Source organism: Lepidochelys kempii, chromosome 4, assembly GCF_965140285.1.
Source record: "Lepidochelys kempii isolate rLepKem1 chromosome 4, rLepKem1.hap1, whole genome shotgun sequence".
NCBI lineage: Eukaryota > Metazoa > Chordata > Testudines > Cheloniidae > Lepidochelys > Lepidochelys kempii.
The window spans coordinates 15,061,141-15,081,526 of record NC_136383.1 but is presented as its reverse complement, the minus strand read 5'-3'; the positions used below and the strand labels follow the sequence as shown (position 1 = coordinate 15,081,526).

General features: G+C 42.7%; 1 protein-coding gene across 2 annotated transcripts in view; it reads left to right on the top strand.

The window, feature by feature from the left end:
• Window positions 1–20,386, top strand: part of ANTXR2 (ANTXR cell adhesion molecule 2) — a 172,098-nt gene that overhangs the window by 27,739 nt on the left and 123,973 nt on the right. For both annotated transcript variants that reach the window (XM_073340476.2, XM_073340477.2), the window contains exons 8-10: window positions 11,809–11,869; window positions 13,505–13,600; window positions 17,936–18,005. In XM_073340476.2, coding sequence (XP_073196577.1) covers window positions 11,809–11,869; window positions 13,505–13,600; window positions 17,936–18,005 — 227 coding nt within the window. The remainder of the gene's footprint in view (window positions 1–11,808; window positions 11,870–13,504; window positions 13,601–17,935; window positions 18,006–20,386) is intronic.

The following is a 20,386-nucleotide window of genomic DNA, read 5'->3' as shown; positions in this document are numbered from 1 at the left end:
GCAGCAGAGGGAGAGCACGTTAAGAGGAACTAGCAAAGGGGAAAATAGTTGTGTTTAGCTAGGATCTGAAAAGAGAGAAGCCTCGGTTCTCATATCACTTACCCCAATATACATTGATGTCAGTGCAATTATTCGTGATTTACGCTGGTCTGAGGGGAAGCGAATGTAGCAGCTTGTTGCAGACAACAGGGGATCCAGAGGAGAAGGTGCTTGCCCAAGCAGTGTCAAGGCTGTGACAAGACTGAAATGAGGCAAGTGTAGCACAAAGAGGTGGCTGAGAGGGGAGTTCCTAAAGGCTAGAAGCAATGGTGATCTCTATTTTACTTGGGCTGCCTTTTCATAATTCGTCAGTTCAGCTTCTGTTTTTATGCAACTGCTAATATGATTATTGGTGTAGGTGTTTTCCCCCACCCCCAGCTGAAATATTTTTAACCAAACATGATACTGTTTTTAATTTACTCAGCTTTAGGCTCCTCTGGGTTCAGTGTACAGGGTCAAGAACTGACTGTGTTTCTGTCAAATGCCTCTGATTGAATTAAATCCTATATGAATGAAGTAGAATGGCTAACCACTATGCTGCTTTATAAAGTGTACAGTGAGGTAAACATGAGGCTGCAGAACAGGAAGGGTTAGAGCAGAAATTGTGTAGAGCTACACACTGCAGACATCCAGTCTAACTATTGTACTTATAAACCTCTTATTTGGAAACCAGTTCAGTAGAAAGGAATTGCCCCCAAATTCAAGGCCTGACATAGCTGTTGGGCTTTTTTCAGAGGCTTTAAATAATGTCTAGTTGTGAACTTGCACGGAGCTTCAGATATCCCTGAAGCAGCTGACCCACTCCTGCACATAACCCTCCTCTGTCTTGGCTGCAGCTGAAATTACTTGAGAAAGAGACGTGATAAATTACGGACTGTGGAACTTTCAACTTATCAACTTTCCAGAACAGAAAAAGTTTCTTAAAAAGAGAGAAAAAACTAAGCAGTTGGTCACAGTCCAAAAAAGTCTGATTACCAAAAACCTATGTATTAACGAGTTAGTAAACCCAGATCAGACAAGCTTGTAATAACATTAGATAGATTATTCTACGTAGTGGCCATACAAGGGACAGTGTTTCTTAAAATTGAGCGCATCCGAAGTACTGCACTTCTATGACAGAATTGGGTGTGCACCTTAGTCTTGGCATATGACTTTAAAACCCTGAGCCAGCAAGGCACCGGAGCATGTGCTTGACTTTAAACCAGTGTGTATTCCCAGTGAAGTCAGTGGGACTGTTTACACGCTAAAAGTTAAGTATGTGGTTAAGTGTTCTGCTAGACCAGGACCTAAACTCCCAACCTCCTGGCGGAGAGGCAAAATTGGACTGAACCATAATAGCACAACTGAGGCCTGGTCTACAGTAGCAAATTAGGTCACTATAACTATGTCTCAGAGGGATGCAGGTAAACCAACCTAACCCACGGAGCAGACAGTGCTAGGTCGATAGGAGAATTCCCATCATTCAGTCCTGATGTAATGTTATTAAGTCAGTGGAGTTACAGCAGAGATGAGTTGGTGCTCATGTGCCCATGGGTTATCTTGCATATCTTTGATAAACTGTATGGACTCAGAAGTGCTTAGCCCCTTATTACTAATAAACACTTCTGACTGTGAAAACTATTTTGTAGATTATCCATTCACTTAATGGCCATATGTGACTTCATGAAAGTTCCAGCTTTGTTGCCTCGAACTGTCTCTTGAGATCTCTGCAGTGTCTCTCTCTTGACGCTGAACATGTGATGTATTGATGCTGTTTGCTTTTAAGATCGCAGTGATAACTCTGTTCTTTAAAATGACAGGTTTCAGAGTAGCAGCTGTGTTAGTCTGCTAATATTTAAAATTCTTTAAAATGCATCCTTTGGCTGCTGGAAAGGACAAGGAATTTGCTGTTCACCTGCTCAGCCAAATAAATTGTGTGTGTTTGGGAGAAGGGCAGGGGATGTTCCTACTACTCCCAGCTTCCTGGCTTCTGCCAGATGTGTCTCTGGGTCGGGTTCTCAGATACACAACCTCTCTTTCATGGTTTGGGTCCTTTTCTCCCATGAATAGTTCCTGTTGCTGATTGTGCTTTTGCTCAGAGTGACACTGATGTGATTCTTTGTTCTGACTTACAACTCTGAATAGCCGTGTGAAACTGATCACATCCTTGTGAATCTCACTCTGCTTCTTTTTTTGTGAGATTGAAGGAGGAGCAGCGGAAGTGCTTGTTGTTATAGTTTGCAGATTCAGGAAGACTCCCTTCATTGGCTGACATTGGAAGGTTGTCTTCCCGCCATCGAGGGTAGAAATGTAATAGTTTTCAACAATGAAGATTTAATTCTGCAGAAGTAGATGGTTTTAACTGCTCACTTGTCATGGCACGTTTATTGCTCGCTGCTGGTGAATGGGAGAGTGAATGTTTAAAGCCCTGACCATTTTCATGGAGGACCCAATTCTCATGATAACTAAGGGCATGGTTTCTAAAGCGCGCTAATTGGTCCATGCAGACCCTACTGGTGTGCACTAAAGGTTCCTTAGTGCGCTTTAATGTAGTACTGTTGCAAACAGCACTATGTTAAAGCACACCAGCAGGGTCTCCACAGGCCAGTTAAAGCACAATACGTTAGTGCGCTTTAGAAATCACACCCTTTTAGAGCATATCACACCCCCTGCATGTAGATAATCCCTACGGCTGCTTAAAGTGGGCGTAAACTACATTTACCCTCACTTTAAAACCCCTTCACATTTACAGAATGGTGCAACACATCTAAATGAGGATCAGGCCCTTTAATTGTCTTGTTGCCCTGCAAAATCCGACTGCTGATCAGACCTGGTGATGTATTTCCTATCTTCAACCAGTGAATGCATGTTATGTCCCCACAAGTGGTGGTGGTTATATTGAGGCAGCATCCAAAGACTCCAGTGAGAATCAAGGCCCTAGTGTGTGATAATCTGTCTGGACATGCATAGGGTAGCATGATCTCTGCACTCAAGAACTTACAGTTTAAAAAGAGATGGGGGGGGCAGAGTGATCAGAGGGGTGATGGGCACAGCTTTTGTTAGTGCCATTTCTTTTTCTTTTCTTAAAATTGTACATAAGGGAAAAGAAAATGTTGCATTATGTGCAGGAAAAATGAAGAAGTTAGTTTGTTGAGCCATGGAAATCCCCGAATTTCCTGAAATTTTAGCTTATGCAGAAAGTTTGTGGTATAAGCTCCCCGCTCTGATATTTGTAGCCCCTACCATCCCCTCCACTTCGATAGCAGCCTGTGCCCTATATTCAGGCCGGGGTACAAGAGCTGCATGTACGTCTATGGAGTACCCTGGAGGTGCTCCTCCGGATCCTAGAAGATTTCCATGAGTGGGGACAGGGCTGGAGGGAATGGGGCTAAAGGGAATAGTGAGTGTCTACTTGATTCTACACTCTGGGCTATGGGAAAATATGTGTTTGTGGGGCAGCTGGCAGTCAGGGAATTCCTTGGAAGCAAGGCCTTTATGTGCAGGGGAAAATAGGGCTCTGTATTTGGCATGGAACTCTGGAAGTAGAATAGATGACATCAGCTCCTTGAATCTCTCCCCTGCATGCAACTTTATCAAGGAAGTTTACAGTTGTTTGAATTTATTGTATGTCAGCAGAGTACTTATTGAAGCAGAGTCCTATTCAAGGACGGCCTTATATAGTAATTATGTCAACTTGAATTGTGTGCAGTGAATTTGTAAATAATGAATTTGCAGCACAAAATCATTCTGCTTCATTGTCCTGAGCCAGGAAAGAATGGAATTCAAAATTACGGATTGTCTTTTGACGGTGGCATTGCAGTGTTGCGGACCTATTGCACTTTCTGTTGTGCCTGAGTTTTCCACAACAAGTGAGTTTCAGAATAGATTTTTCAAAAAGGGGAATGAAACTATTTATCTGTTCATTTGCACATTACACTCTTTCAGGTAAATTGGAGCAATGGGCAAAAACGCAAAAACACAGTTCAAGTCATTCACTATGGGGCATCCTCCTTGGTCTGAGAGAATTCCAGATGTAGCAAAACCGTCATCGTTCACCCGCAGGAGGAATTTTCAATAAACCCTCTGTGTTGGCCAAACTCCGCTCCTTGTGAAGTCTATGGTACAACTCCCATTGACTTGAATGGGAGTAAAGTAGGCCAATGCTGGGTGCTTTGGAAAATCCTACCCTATTTGAGGTGGGAGGAGGATTTGGGTGAACTGCTCAAGGCCTGTGTCGGGGTTCCCTGTGTGGGGAGGTGCAGGAGTGTTTAGTTCTGGGACAAGGGAGGGCCAGTTAAGGTGTGGGAGTTCTGTGTGGATCTACTGCTAGCATATCCTCTGTCCATTGATATCCCATATGGCTGGGGGCTACTACAGGCTCTGGCCTTCAGTGAAAGCCCTGCAGGGAGATCTGCAGCCTGGCATGTGGGGGAGGATGTATTTCTTAAGGGGCTAGGCAAAGTCAGTTGAAATCAATGGGAGTAATTGGGATTTGGCTCAGGTTCCCCGTGCATATCTAACAATGGATGGGGCACCAAGGAAACAAATTATCAAACCTAGTTTGGATCAAAGAGTTTGACAGTATTTAGATATTTTTTTAAAAAAGGAAAGGCATGAGCATTTTAGTGAAGTGTAGGTGCGCTTTGTTGACTTCTATGAAATAACATTGCAGAAGGAAGAAGAAGAAGAAAGAAAACCAGAAAAAAGAGTGGGGGGCAGAGACAGAAGTGGGGGGGGGAGAAAGGATAAGACATTCCCATACATCCTTTTAAGGGGCAAATATCTCTCTCTCTCCTGAGAGTGACAGAATTAGTGTGGCTTGCCTATCTTTGAAGACATTTTCTTTTTCCCATTATGATGGCTAATCCAGTTGCCTTACACTTAGATGAGCAGCCCCGTGAAGTCACTGGCACTGCTCACGTTCATGGGTAGGAGTAGCAGGATTTGCCCCATTACCTGGATGATCCTTCTCACTTCCACTCTGTGGAAGATGGGGAATCTGGCCCTGTGCGTAAGTATTGCTGTGAAGGAATGACCAGATTTCTGGTAAAATGGGAGAATTGAAGCAGGAAGGGAAAACTTATTTTTGAGGAAAGACAATAGGCTGATGTTTCTGTTTCCAGTGAGGTCCCATATGTTTGTAATATCAAATGATTACAGGGCGTTTTTTTCTTTTTTTTTAAATTCTGCTCCTCAGGGGTGTGTATGTGAGGTGATTGTTGCTCCACAGAAGGAAGTTTAGGGATGATAAAGTAGTTTTCTGTAATGCTGTTACTTTTTTTAGCACAGGCCATTAGGGACTGAAGATTTTTGAAGGTTGGGAACAGCCTAGTTTTTAATGTCCTAGAGACAGCAAGGTTAAGTACCTTTACATTGCAAGTCAAAGCGAGCCATGCAGGTTTTATCCTTTAGGAAACCCCTTGGCCTTCATATCGAGAGTTAAGAAATAAAGTTGAGGAATCGTGCACACCCAGACGTGTCTTTGCCAAGAACTTTTGAAGCTCTTGGAGAAGAATGGGGGCTTTCTCAAGCCAAGTGAAGAAAAAGAATAGTTTAAGTTATGGAAATTTTGTGTCAAGGCAACTGTTTACTTCTAATGACAGTATTTAAAAAAAAAATCTTTTCACACTTGGCGTCAGATTGTCCCAGCAGGACATCTACTGTTGGAATTGTGAAATAACTGGTGCCAAGGGGGTGAATATAGCCTGAACTCTTTACTAACGCTCATTTTTTGTGCCTCAGATCTGATAAATCTCTCTAAGCCGTATCTTTATCCATATCTGCTTTTGTGCCTTTTGGCTTTAAGAAAAGAAGGAAATTGGCACATGCAGCTATTTTGTAATTGTCCCCGCTTGGTCCTGGGTCTGGAATGCAGCAACAGAAACCGCCAGCAAACAGGGTGGAGTAATAAAAACAAAACCTAAAAGGAGGTGTGAGGGAGGGAGTTTTTCTGACTGAAAGGTGCCACATGCGCCAGATCACGGAGAGAGTCTTGACGAATTGCTGTGGGCTGGGATTTTCAAAAGTGCAGTACGATCACCTGTTCTGTTCACTCCCTCTGGGACAGCTGGCATTGGCCGTTGTCGGAAGACAGTAGGGCTGTTCTTATGTGTTGCCCCAATCCTTCTCCCATTGTTTCTGGTAACAATCCCATTGACTCTTACGAGAGCAGGGTTAGGCCAATACTGAGCACTTTTGAAGATCCGACCTTTAGTATACAAGGCCCCAGCCCTGCAGACAGTCATACATGTGTTTAACTCTAAGCAGATGAATAGTCCAATTGACTTAAATAGGCCTATTCATGAGAGTAAATTTCCTTATAAGAAAAAACAGTGCTTTTACCATGAATTTTTAACTGAAGGAATACCATGCTTTGTTTAATTTCCTCACTTTTTTTTTCTAAAAGAAAAAGGGAAAAATGCCCATATCCCATTTAAATGGTCTCCACCTTTTCAAGTCCACACCTGGGTGAGGTGAGTAGCGTTAGTAGGAGGCAGAATGTGCCCAGAAGTCACTGAGATGAAGGAGTGGAAGTGTTCACACGCTTGCTGCTGCTATTGTGGGACCAAATGTGTTTTTAATTTGATGGCTCTGTATTGGAACAAGAAAAAAAGAGACCCAGATTCTTCCCTGCGCAACGGTCACTTTGCACTGTATCACCATTGCAAAGCCTAAAAGCCAGGGTAGCCAGCAAAGAAGGATCATCGGTGATGAGACTCCTCTGATGGTGTAGAGCCAGTGTTGCTGTTCCTGCATCACTCTGCCTGCCTGAAGCCAGGTTAGTGGGTGTGGCAGGGCCTTTGGTGTGCTCTGACAATCCTTGGCTGTTGTAACAGGTCTCTTAGGACCACTGGCAGCTGGCGTAAGCTAGAGCAGCTTTTTGGCTGCTGTAATGAATATTAATCATGAACAAAACTGGAGCTCTTCCTTGCCAAATTTACTGTTACACAACTGTGAAACCCAATTTAAATGTATATTGGATTTAAGAGGATAAGATTAACTGGCTACACACTGAGAAAATTGCTACATAGCATGGCTGAGTGAAGATGGCACCAGACTGGGATTCAGGAAGGCTGGGTTCAATTCCTAGTCAGGCAGAACTTGGGCAGGTTATTTAGTCTACCAGTAATTCTCTGGTACCTGGGGATGGTACCTCCCTACCTTACAGGGCTGTTGTGAGGATAATAAAGTCGATTATTGGTTGTGAGGTGCTTAGATACTGTAGTAATGAGGGCCACATGTGTAGATAGATTTATCTCTTGCAACATATGAACATGTTGGGGGCTCGATATGTCGCTCCCCTTCCATGACTGTAATCCTGCTTAGCCTGGCAGAACCAGCTTGTACTTTTGACTGACTGACTCTTGCAGTTTCCACTTAATCTACCATTGAGTGGTCCAAAAAAAAATATTAGGTGTTGAGGAGACCATATCTGAATGACGTCCACCTGACTTACGCAATGTAGCTGTGTCGGTCCCAGGATATTAGCGAGACAAGGCAGTTGACGTAATATCTTTTATTGGACCAACTTCTTGTCTCTCTTGCCAGCAGAAGTTGGTCCAGTAAAAGATATTACCAAATCCACGTGACTTGGCAGGCTCGTTGTATGCGGTCACAAAATTGGACCCATGTCAGAGCTAGATTTATGATTCAGTTAAACATAGGATTAAAGACTCAATACCTACAGATACTTTTGTGGTCTTTTGGATGCCTATGGATGGATTGGCACGGTGTCTGGTCATGAGCTGGCTGGGGCTTTGTCTCATGGAGTAAGAACTAGGGGCTGGTCTACACTGAAAACTTACATTGCCATAGCCACCTCTCTCTGGGGTGTGAGACCTACCCCTCTGTAGACGCAAGGCAGGTGGAAGAATTCTTCTGTCAACCTAGCTCTCAGGGAGGTGCACTGCTTTCAGCAAAGAGAGAGCCCCTACTGTTGTTATAGTTAGTGTCCACACTGCATAGTGGCAGCTGTAGCATTTTAAGTGTAGACACAGACTAGGCAACAGTGGGTTTATATGACTGGACTGTAGAGAACTTCCAGGACCATTTCTTTTGCAGGAAATTTATCTGTGACTGTGATAGATACTGGTATAGTGTCTCATGCTCCTTGACACAGGAGCACAGTGGCTGATACCACTGGGAAGTGGATTTTTCAAGCCCTTGCCAAGTGGTCAAGAATGGTTGGTTTTCATGCTGTTTTTGTGTGTGCCAAAAGAGAGAAAGAAAATAGTTTGTCATTCCTGAGATAAAACCCTGTTTGTGGCAAATAGCCAGGAAGGTGGGTTATGTGTGTCCTTTTCACAAACAGGCAAAATAACCGTTGATCTCTCATGATCCACAGCCTTTGAATGATATTTGGAGCTCAGGCAGACAGAAGGAGTAAAAATGTTGAAATTTGTCTCAATGTGACTGTTATCCACTGATAACTTTTTCTCCTGTATGGATTAATGTTCTCTTTGAACATGCTCACTTAGGTGATTTTTTTTTATCATCCTTTCAGGGCATGTAGGAAAACCTGTGTTTCCATACTGTGACAAAGTTCCTTCTCTACCTTGGTGGGTCTTGCGCTTATTGGCAGATTTGCTCGCCTCAGAGATTCACAGCAGCCCTCAGTTGGGCCGTTTTCATGAACCCACAGTCCAGGTCAACTCCTCCTGTGTCTGACCAGGAGTTGGGAGATATGGAGGGAATCCGGGCCCGCCCTCTACTCTGGGTTCTAGCCCAGGGCCCTGTGGAATGCAGCTGTCTAGAGTGCCTCCTGGAACAGCTGTGCGACAGCTACAACTCCCTGGGCTACTTCCCCATGGCCTCTTCCCAACACCTTCTTTATCCTAACCACAGGACCTTCCTCCTGGTGTCCGATAACGCTTGTACTCCTCAGTCCTTCAGCAGTACGCGTTCTCACTCTCAGCTCCTAGCGCCTCTTGCTCCCAGCTCCTTGCATGCATGCCACAAACTGAAGTGAGCTCCTTTTTAAACCCAGGTGCACTGATTAGCCTGCCTTAATTGATTCTAGCGGCTTCTTAATTGGCTTCAGGTGTTCTAATCAGCCTGTCTTGTTTCCAGAAAGTTCCTGATTGTTCTGGAACCTTCCCTGTTGCCTTACCCAGGGAAAAGGGACCTACTCAACCTGGGGCTAATATATCTGCCTTCTGTCACTCTCCTGTAGCCATCTGGCCTGACCCTGTCACGATACCTGTCAACCCTTAAGCCTGCCTGTTTGTGACAAAAGCAATCAAAATGTGTGACAATGACCAATATGTGTAATACCTGTGTTTTCTTTGCATGTCTTGCCAGAATTGCCAGAAAATCCTGGTTTTTAAACTATAAAACCTGTTTTAAGGATGCTTTTTTCATGGTATGAATTAAACATTTAAAAACAGAACAGTGGAAAATCAGATTCCATCTTGTAGAACTTGAAGGACCTCTGTTCGTGAGTCATCAGTAGTGTTGGAACCCGTATACGTCACACGCCAGCACTGATCTCTACCACCTGAGCTAGAGGAGAACAATTATCTGGTTGTGGGCCAGCTACAAACATTTTGACAGCAACTTACACTAGTATTTGCTGGACATCAGTGGAATGCTGGAGATTGGGAATCTTGGGTTCTGAGCCGGACTCTGGTAGGGTGTCAAGGTTCCTTCCCCACTCTGAACTCTAGGGTACAGATGTGGGGACCTGCATGAAAGACCCCCTAAGCTTATTCTTACCAGCTTAGGTTAAAAACCTCCCCAAGGTACAAACTTTGCCTTGTCCTTGAACCAGTATGCTGCCACCACCAAGAGTTTTAAACAAAGAACAGGGAAAGAGCCCACTTGGAGACGTCTTCCCCTAAAATATCCCCCCAAGCCCTACACCCCCTTTCATGGGGAAGGCTTGATAATAATATCCTCACCAATTGGTACAGGTAAACACAGACCCAAACCCTTGGATCTTAAGAACAATGAAAAACAATCAGGTTCTTAAAAGAAGAATTTTATTTAAAGAAAAGGTAAAAGAATCACCTCTGTAAAATCAGGATGGTAAATACTTTACAGGGTAATCGGATACAAAACATAGAGAATCCCTCTAGGCAAAACCTTAAGTTACAAAAAGACACAAAAACAGGAATACATATTCCCTCCAGCACAGCTTATTTTACAAGCCATTAAACAAAAGAAAATCTAACACATTTTCTAGATAGATTACTTACTAACTTTACAGGAGTTGGAAGGCTTGCATTCCTGATCTGTTCCCGGCAAAAGCATCGCACAGACAGCCCAAACCCTTTGTCCCCCTCCATCTCCAGATTTGAAAGAATCTTGTCCCTCATTGGCCATTTTGGGTCAGGTGCCAGTGGGGTTACCTTAACTGCTTAACCCTTTACAAGTGAAAGAATTTTGCCTCTGGCCAGGAGGGATTTTATAGCACTGTATACAGAAAGGTGGTTACCCTTTCTTTTATATTTATGACTAGGGAGAGTGTTGACTAATGGTTAACATGGTAGTTGCAAACAGCCTTGTAACAGGATAGCCAGACTTTCTATAGATATGCTAGGTGGCTGAGCTGGGTAAGACTGAGGGCTGCCATTGTAGAGACCTGGGTTCTAGTCCTCGCTCTGCTTTAATGATCTTGTTTTTTAGCCTTGTCAGTCAACCTGTTTGTAAAATGTGGGATGATACCTTATCCTAGAAGTGAGTCACACACAAAGCATTAGTTAATAAAAAGGACTCTGAGATGCACAGACATATAAAGAGCAGTCAGTAGAGGTGAGATCAGAAACTTTGGTCTTCTGGCTCCCGGCTGAGTGCACCTTCCCCTAGATTTACGAGCATTCTGTATGTGAATCATTCTCTCCCTCATCTCTGGGTGAGCATTGGTTGATGTGTTGGTGTAGCAGAAAAGGCTGCCTGGTTCAGCTGAAATGCAGAATCTCCCATAAAATCCAATACCCTTGAGAGCTCTGGGCATTCCTGTTCTGCTCTGCATGAGGATTAATGCCAAAACTTGGTATATATGCTTTGACGCTGACCCAAAGCCCATTGAAAGACTCCCATTGACTTCACTGGGCTTTGGATCAGGCACTTTTGGATTGTACGTTAGGATTAGGATCCATAGGAAATGAATTTAGGAAGCTACACAGAAATTCCAAGGGCAAAACCAGACATTAATATTTGTTCTGAATAGAGTCCCAAGTTAACATATTAGTCCCTGTGGTACAACGCTTAGGAAATATTTCAGAATAAACAGGTGTGTAAGAATTTGCAAGATCGGGTCCTTATTTTTATTGCAGAAACATCCATCGTGTTCTCACAGAGCACATACATGTGAAATCAGTACATTTTAAAAAAATATATGCATGTGACAGGGGACGCACTGCTCCCATCCTCAAAGGCAGGGGAAGAAAAGGCTTCTCTTCCCAGTGAACTCCCTTTTGTCTGGGCCTATCAGACTTTTTCTCTCTTCTGCTTCTTCCCCCACTGCACTTTCTTCCTGTGCTCTTTGATCCGGTCTTCTTGTTAATGGACCAGTTAGCTCATTAGCTGCCCAATCACGATCCGACATGGTAATCAGGAACTCCTCTCCTTAATCAGGCCCTCCCTGTGGCCTAATTGGTTTAAACAGTGACCAGAGCGTCGGTTGCGTTGCTGATTCCGAGCACTCTGTCCCATTGCATTTGTGAAAAACATGTGCATTGTTCATTCTTGTCTCACTGTTCGGTGTGATCTCAGTTGCTGATGGTGTATTTCGAAATCTTATTCATATTTTGATATTCTCTCCTCTCCCCCCACCCCCACCCCCAATAGATACTGAAGCAGTCATGCACAGAGATTTTATATTTGGAACCATCAAGTGTCTGCGTGGGAGGTAAGTTATTAGAAATGGAAAATAATATACAAATAATTATGATAGTGCTGTTTTCCTCTTTGTGTAAAATGTGTAGCTAAGGCTCCACTAGACAGAAAAGGAATTAAGGAAGGATTGGATTCTTCCTTCTCCCTCCCTATTAGGATGGTTGTTCTCGAACTCTTCCACTTGTAGCCTAGGATAAATGCAGTGTAAGAATTTTGAGGGATGGACAAACAGCTCCCACTCTCAGTCCTGTGTCTGGCAACTCCATGTTGTCCAGTGGATGACAAACTGAGCGATGTTGTTACTATCATTATTAGTAATTGTTTGTATTGAGATAGCATCTAGGAGTCCAGTCGTGGACTAGGCTCTGTACAAACACACTATAGTCCTAGTCCAGAAACTCCGGAGGCAATACACTGCACATTCTCTAAACCACCATGCCGGTCTCAAAGCCGTGCGTTTTACTACCCAATTGTCCACCTTAAAGGTATATGCAATTTTCCATGTCAAATGAAATGGATCAAGTTACATTTCAAGTCACAGAAATATGTTATGTAAACAAATACTGTAACCTTGTAATTAGTCAAAAGAAATCAGAATTACAGTAAATCAGTTTCCTTCACTAAGAGACTAGCAGAATCTGTCATAGAAGCTATACTGTTGTTCTTGCATTCAGGGTAATGATACGTTCACATGTAACTCCATGTACAGCTGCTATGATCATTTTTGATTTTAAAAATCCTGATAAGTGTAATCACATACATTCATCATAATTTTCACTATGCCATGGACATATGGACTTTCAACTTTTTTCCACGTGATTCTGAAAACAGCAGTTTGCTGATTTGTATTACTAGAAGAAATATATGTTAAAATGCTAGAGAATAGTTACACAAAATTGCAGGCCAGACTTGAAAGGTAGTGCAAGTGTTAATTTCCCCTGAGTCTGACCTATTCCTAACTTTTTTTCTTTGCCTCTTTCTGATTTCACAATCCACATATGCTTTGAATTCAGGCAAAATAAGGTTATTGCAAAATCTTGTTGTTCTGTTGTTTTGTTAAAAAAAAAAAATACAAAAGTGACTGGATTATTTGATTCCAAGCAATGGCTTAAATAAATAAAGACTCTTTAGTCACTCAAAGAGAACTTCATGATCACCGTCCAATTTTCAGAACAAATTCAAGCCAGCCGATATCTGATGCTCTCAAAGGGCCAGATGCAAAGTGCATTGAAGTCAACAGGAGTCTTTCCACTGACTCCAAAGAGTTTTGTCTCAAGCCCATATACCTTATATTGTAGGGCTCAATAAGAACTTGTAGGCTTGCTGTGCTTTACATAGTATCTTGTTTGTGGGGCTGAGACTCATGAAGTTGACCTTTCTGTTGCAGAGCATGAGGATATGGCCTCGCCTTAGTTGCTAGGTGGTCTTATGCATTTCAAAGTCCTTTAAGCATGGAAACTAAACTACTCTCTCACTGCAGGCTGGTTCTCTCTAGGGGAAATGTGAGGCACACTGGGGCACTGTAGCAAGGCGGTATGAGTAGGTTTGCAATGTTACTGCCTCTGCGGTCCCTGTTTTGTAGCTGGATGACTTGTATAAACCTGGCATCTGCCACGCCCACTCAAGGCTGATAATTTTGTGTTTTCAGAGGAGTTTCATGTTGTCCTCAGAGGAAGTGGCTTCACACTGGGCAGAAGACAAGATAGTGTTACTTGCACCTACCATGTAAATGGCACCACCATTAGTAAGTATGAAAGTCTAAGATAAACTGCAGTGAATCCAGGATAAATCACCACAAGTGTGTCATATAAGTTTATTTTTACTGTTGTGAATTTTCTCTGTCACGTCTCTATTTTATGCAAATCAGAAGGGAGGAGGGATGAAGTGAAATAATAAAGGAGGGTACTGCGATGGCTCACAGGACTGGTAATGGGATATAAGTGTTTTTGCCTCTTGGTCAGTGATTTTGAATCCAGGCCAGGTTGGTATTAACGGCAGGCTGTTGTTCATGTTTAGCCGTCCAGCAGCCTGTAGGAAATAAGTTGGTGGTGTCAGACTAGCTCCTAATGGGCAGGTGTCAGCAGAGAGGCCAAGGAATGGGCCCACATTCTCAGCCCAAGAAGTGGTTGTTCCAGGTCACGCTTGAGTTACATTGGTGGCTTGTGTTGTCAGTGTCAAAGTGTCACCTGTTTGAGGTACACAGAAGCAAATCTAGTTCCATATAAAAACGCTGGACATCCCTGCCTGGCAGTGGAACCGCTATGGTTCTGCTCAAGGAGGTGGCTAAGCCACAAGGATTATGCAGGAAACGCGTGCCTCTTGTGGCACGGGGTCCAGCATAGAAGTATTAGCTTTATTAGTATAAGCACCAGTATAAAAGTACTTATTCCAGTTCAGGAAGCAGGCTAAGCTATTCCAGAGTAAGGCACCTTTACGCTGATGTAACAGTGTTCACACTAGGGCTTTTACTGCTATAACTATTTTGTTTATAACCAAAAAACATCGCACTCCTAACTGAAATAATTATGCTGGTAAAACTTTTAAGTGTAGACCAGGCCTAAGAAAAGCAACAAGAGAGAGGGAAAAGGGTTTTGCAAAATGCATTAGTGCATACAAGTTTTAACTGATTGTACATCAGGATAGACCTACATGGGTTATATAATAATTATTTCACTTTTGATGGTAAGAGGTAATGGGAACATTGTAGTGCAAATATTATGCACAGGTGAGAGTACATAATAAGATTAACAGAATGGTATGAAAATTATTTTAACATTGCCATAATTTGTGTAAAAATAATTGACATAAGTGACCTGCTGGAGCTCTGCTGTGAAATTCCCAATAATTATAGCAAATAATTGGATCTGTGCATGAAAGTTCTGCTCAGCAATTTGAAAAATGAACTCTACACAGCCATAGGGTGTGGATAGCAGTGGCTTAATGTGCTCGTTTTACCTCGAGGATTTGTGTATAAAAAAGGTGATTGCAAATAAAAACACCTTTCTGTGTTCATGTTTCAGTACCAAGGGAACAGTTTTCTACATTATATTTTTTGCTTTTATTAATATTCATAATTGGCCAGATCCAACAGTGTTTAGTTCTTACTCAGGCAAAACTCCAGTTAACTTCATTGGGAGTGATGCCCGAGTGAAGGACTGCAGGAGTTAATCCATAGTCAGAAAAGCTCTTAATGAGAGAGCGAGCAGACTTAATTTTACACAGCTCTTAGAAACTTCAGTTAAACAAATATCATAAGGGAAAGAGAATGTAAAATTTCAGGAAAACACTCAGGGCCTGATTCTTTGTTCCCCTTCATCTTGTGTGGTCATTTGCACCACTGCAAAGGGAATATAAAAAGCTTCTGTTTTGATTCAGTAATGTTTTACACCCACTTTGTTCTGGTACAAATGACTACAAGTTGGGCCCTCCTAGTAAACATCCGCTATTTTTGGTGTTCGGGAACCAAAGTGACTAGCTAATGGATTTTGCCTTACGAAGTAAATATCCTTAAAAATAAACCATGATTTGAGAAATGAGTTAAGAGTAGGCGTATAGAATAAAACACAAGGATTTTGAGTAGTTTCTAGTTTATACAATGCATTCACTTTTCCCCAGATTCCTATCTTACTGTACACAAATGTGTTTCCATCACATTTGTTCCACTCTTCAGGATATGAGGTCCTGATCACATGTGTTTGTTAAAGATCTCGCAGAACAGTTTGTAAGAGTAAATTTGCCAGCCCAGGTGGTCTGGCTAAAGTCAAATGGGGTAATTACATTCTGTCTATATAAATTGTCCTTCAATTTCAACTGAATATGACATTCTGACTTCCTGTCATAAACTTGTGCTGATTTGCTCTGACTGTAGAGTATAAATAAGTTGCTGTGATCTAGGTCAGAAGTGGCTACCATTCAGAGGAGGGTGGAGTAATTCTTGCACATGTGACTACAGTATTCTGGTAAAACGTAATTATCCAGATGGCTTGGGGAACATCTGAAACATTTAGATCATTGTAGATGCAGAAGAACAAAATTGATTTTCTTTATTCTTTATCTACATTTCAGTTTTGGGAGAAATATCTGAAGGTTTTGGAAATATGGGTACTTTGGATGTGAATATTTGCATCTACATGCAGACCAGCTGCCTAGTGGTTAGGACTCCGGTGTTCTATTCCTGTCTCTGCCACTGACTTGTTCTGTGACCACGGGCAATTCACCTGACGTCTCCATGTCTCAGTTTACCCATCTAAAATAGCAATAATATTACAGACTTTCCTCCGTTTTAGCATTTATTACTAATAATGCTACTACCAACATGCAGTGCCAGAAGTGCTACTGATGCATGACATCAGATGTTGTTAGCTCTTCTAGAATTATAGGCCAGTAACATTAGGCACTAGGGGCCTGATTCTCTGATGCACTGCACCTTGTTCGGTCATTTACACTCTTGCAAAGTGGATGCAAAACACTACTAAACCAGAATGATAGTATTTTACACTCTGGTGTAAATAACACCACCAGATACAGGAGTGGCTTGGTGGTGTGCTGCATGGTGCTGCCACGTTGCCTGGGGCAGGGTAGTTTTATACCAGAACACAAGCAGAAGAGAGTGACAAAAACCTAACGTGGGCTGACGGTGCTTTGAGCGTGGGCAGCAAGAAGAGGAGGAAGACAGCCCCATGAAGGGTACTGAGTGAGTTTCCTCCTCCCAGTAAACTCCCACTACCCGTAAGCCTAATGAAAGGGGGGTGAGAATATACACTCGAGTAAGTGTTGATCAGGGTGAACAATAGTGATAGAATTGAGCCCTGTTTCTGTTGTGCACGCACACTGTCTTCCTACTTTGGGGTTGCCTGTAGGACTGACCTGGGGGCAAACAATAATTTTGTAGGATTGTTTGGTTTTAGATGTTCGATTTGGTGGGTTTGTTTTCTAACATTTGTAAAGAATTATTACCAAATGACTACTCAACTATAAAATGTAACCTTAAGACAAAAGCATGTGGCCATGTGCTCATCCTCTCCCCCCCCACCCCGCCATTGCAGCTAGCCCCAGTTCTGGCATGAGCAGTTGGTGCAGAATGTGCCACCTAGAGATGTAATGTGCATCTCCCACGACCTAGCAACAGCTTCCTCAACCGTCTCTAAGCCATTTGCATGTCTGGCTTTATTGATCTGCAGGGTGGAATTGCCTCAGAGCTTACTCCTGCAGAGAGGTGGTTTCCTGATTGTGTGCTGAGTTGTGCCTTTAAGGCCCAGTCCCAGTACGGCACTGCCCAGGGTGAGTTATGAGAGGGACTTTGCCTCCAGGTGTCAGACCTCCTCCCAGAGTCCTTTGCTACACATGATGGGAGAGCTCCGTTTGCCCTTTAGAGAGTATTGCATAGGCCAAGTGTGTATGGGGGTGGGTGGGACAATGGCCTTCCTCTCTGATCTCTCCCACCTCTTTTGGGGTATCTTGCACTCCAGGAGATGGGTGGAAGGACCGCAGTGTTTCCCTGCTGCTGTGCAGGGGCTTCTTGTGTCCTTCCATTACCCTTTCACACCTGCAGAGCAAAGCCTGACATTATGGTAGTTAACCTTGAGCTATAGATAAAAATGCATACTTTGTAAAGCAGCCATGCTTTGGCGAGAGCTTTGGGATCCTTCAGAATGAGAAACGCTACAGAATTGTAAGTCATTGTAATAATGGTCGTTGGCTATAATGGATAGAAATTAGGAGTACAGGCCTGCTTATAAGAACCCGCCCTTCATCTTCTAATTAGTAGTGACTCTGTCAATATTATTAAAAACACTTTCTCACTAAACCCCAGTTCAAGACTGCACTAAAGCTCACACTTAACTTGAAGCAGTCACTGGCACTTAAAGTTAAGCCTAGGTACAAGTGTTGTCCTGTGGATTTACACACAAGTGCCTTCCTGAATTGGGGCCTGAATAACTTACAAAGTCAGGGCAGCTTTGAATCAAACCAATATCCGAAATTCATTGAAGAAAACTAGATTGCGTCATATTCAGACATGTCAGCTTCCCATGTAACTGCAGTGCAATATGTTACGCTCATGTGATGCTTTCTTTTTCAGATGAAAAACCAGTAAGGGTGGAATCCACTTTTATGCTCTGTCCAGCACCTGTCCTACATAAAAGTGGCCAGTAAGTACTTGGTGAAAGCTTTGTTTTGTATCTATATCCACTGATGCAGAATTTAATTGTGTGGGGTTTTGGTTAAAGGCAATTCTATTTTTCTTCCTTGTGTTATTTCCCTGGTGTATTTTCCAGCTTTGGAATGGGCTTTAAATAGTCAGCTGTGTCCAAACTGATTTGGACGGTGCTTTAAAAATGAATATTCAGCTAGTTTATTAAACCCTGAAAAGGTCTGGCTTGTCATAAGTTTTATGCAGATTAGCTACTCTTTAATAGGACTTAAGATGCTTTCGTCTGGATAATCTTTGGGCTCATTGTTAAACCTCTGACATTATCAGTGACACTTACAAGCTATTATTAAAATTATGTGTCAAGATATGTACCACTGCTCAACATGTAATGATAAAAGGAGGCACTAATTTAACAACTGCAGCAGTCTTCTAACAACATCATGGTCTAAACCAGCCTTATTCTAGATGTCACTGGCTGTACATTATTTCTACAGCCTTGAAATCTCCACCTCCCAACTTCAGACATGCCCTAGGCTTTTAAGATCACTTTCGCTTAAACTTAATTTCTTTTACTTAGGTTTTCTGTTTAATGCTACCATGCTCATCAGGAATCAGAACTGTGTGGTGATTATAATTAGCTGTCAGGCCTTTACACTGTAAGAGGGGGAAGACTCTCCGACCATTAACCCTTAGAGGAGACAACTACTACAGTAGGAAAGAGGAGTTTGGGATGAGCTTTCTGTTACTAAGCCAGTACTCGAAACAGTAGTTTACTGCCTTAGGGGGCTTCGCTGGCCCTGCAGCATGCGTTTAAAATGTTTCACTGAATCAGGATGTGTAAGGTGCTGGCTTATCTGCAGCCCATGAAGGATCCACTGTCACACCCAGAGCCTCTTTCTTGGCACGGTTTTACTTCGCAAACACAAAAACACCCTGGGCTACAGCTCTCCGGGGATTTTCCCCTTTGCCTTTCTCAGCCCCTCCTGTTTCTGGACCTTTGGTAGGATCCTTCTGTGCTCTTTTAACTGAGCACTGCCTGCCAGGGCTTTCTCCTCTTTTCTGCATTACTCCAGCTTCCCACTGCCTCCCCTCCCAGGGACTTTGGCAGCTTCTCCCAGGGAACTTCTGCCATGCCTGCCTCTGGCACCTCTCCTCTGCTTACTGACTGCCTGGCTCTTTTTAGCCCCAGGTACTGCTCTGCCTTACTAATAGCTGACCATTGGATGCACATCTGTTTTGTGTATTGAATGGCGGTTTGGAGGAGAAAAGTTGCAAATGAGTAAACTAAAATACCTTCAAGGGATGAGCTGCAGTGGAGGGGTGAGAGGGAGCTTGCATTATTTTATAATGGTGGAGAAATGTTGAGAATTAGGTTTTGGGGAGAGGGGATGAGTTTGTAATCTGGTTATGATGATGTCCTGGCGATGAAATTTGCTTTTTCATAACTGTATGTGATGTTGATGTGTCGTAACCAAGATGTATGTCTGTTAGAGCTGTTCTGCTTGGATATGACTCCAGTGTAATTCCCACTGACTTCAGTGGAGTTTTGCTGGCATATCACTGGAGTAATGCGGCAGCCAATAAGGCCCTGAATCTGCAGCCACAGCAGAACAGATTTTGATCTTGGCTAAGATGAATTGACATCATGCAGAGCTATGAGAAAACCAATTTGAGCATCAGGAAGGCATAAATTAATCGGGTTTAAAAACTCATCCCTTCCTCACCAAGCATAGTAAAACTGGAGTAATGCAGTGGTAACTCAGGCCCACAATGTAGCATAAACACACTGGAAATCCTGAACGTGTAAGTAATCACCACCATAGCTAGTACTAGCCTGACACTATGGCAGTTGAACATGAAATGCACAGAATATTGATCGATCAATATTAAAACACAGTGTAAAGTATTTGAACATGCTGTATTTTTGTTGTTCAGGAAAGGGCTTGTTGGGCTGTGAAGTGTCACAGCAGAAGACAACATGCCATATTGTAATTGCAAGGCAAACAAAGTACCTAACTGCAGGGCAGTTCTTTCCAGCAGCGTTCAGAGGAAATACAAGCTGTAGATTAAAATATGTACAGATTCGACATAGCACCGCTTTGGAAAAGTTATCCAGCTATAACATGTACGTCCAAAACACTGCATGGAAGAAAAAGTCACAAGTTTTGGCTTAAAGATAAGCAGTACGCGGCAAGTCAGAAGATTGACAGCTATGAAAGAAATGTACATATTTGAACTCTTGACTTTCCATTGGCACAGCTCAGACTGTTGTTGGATACCTCCCAGTAATTCCTTATGTAGTGGATCTAATATTACTTCCTAATGTAGCAGCAATCTGCATGCTGTCTTCTGGAGTTCTTTTTAATGGAATTAGAAATG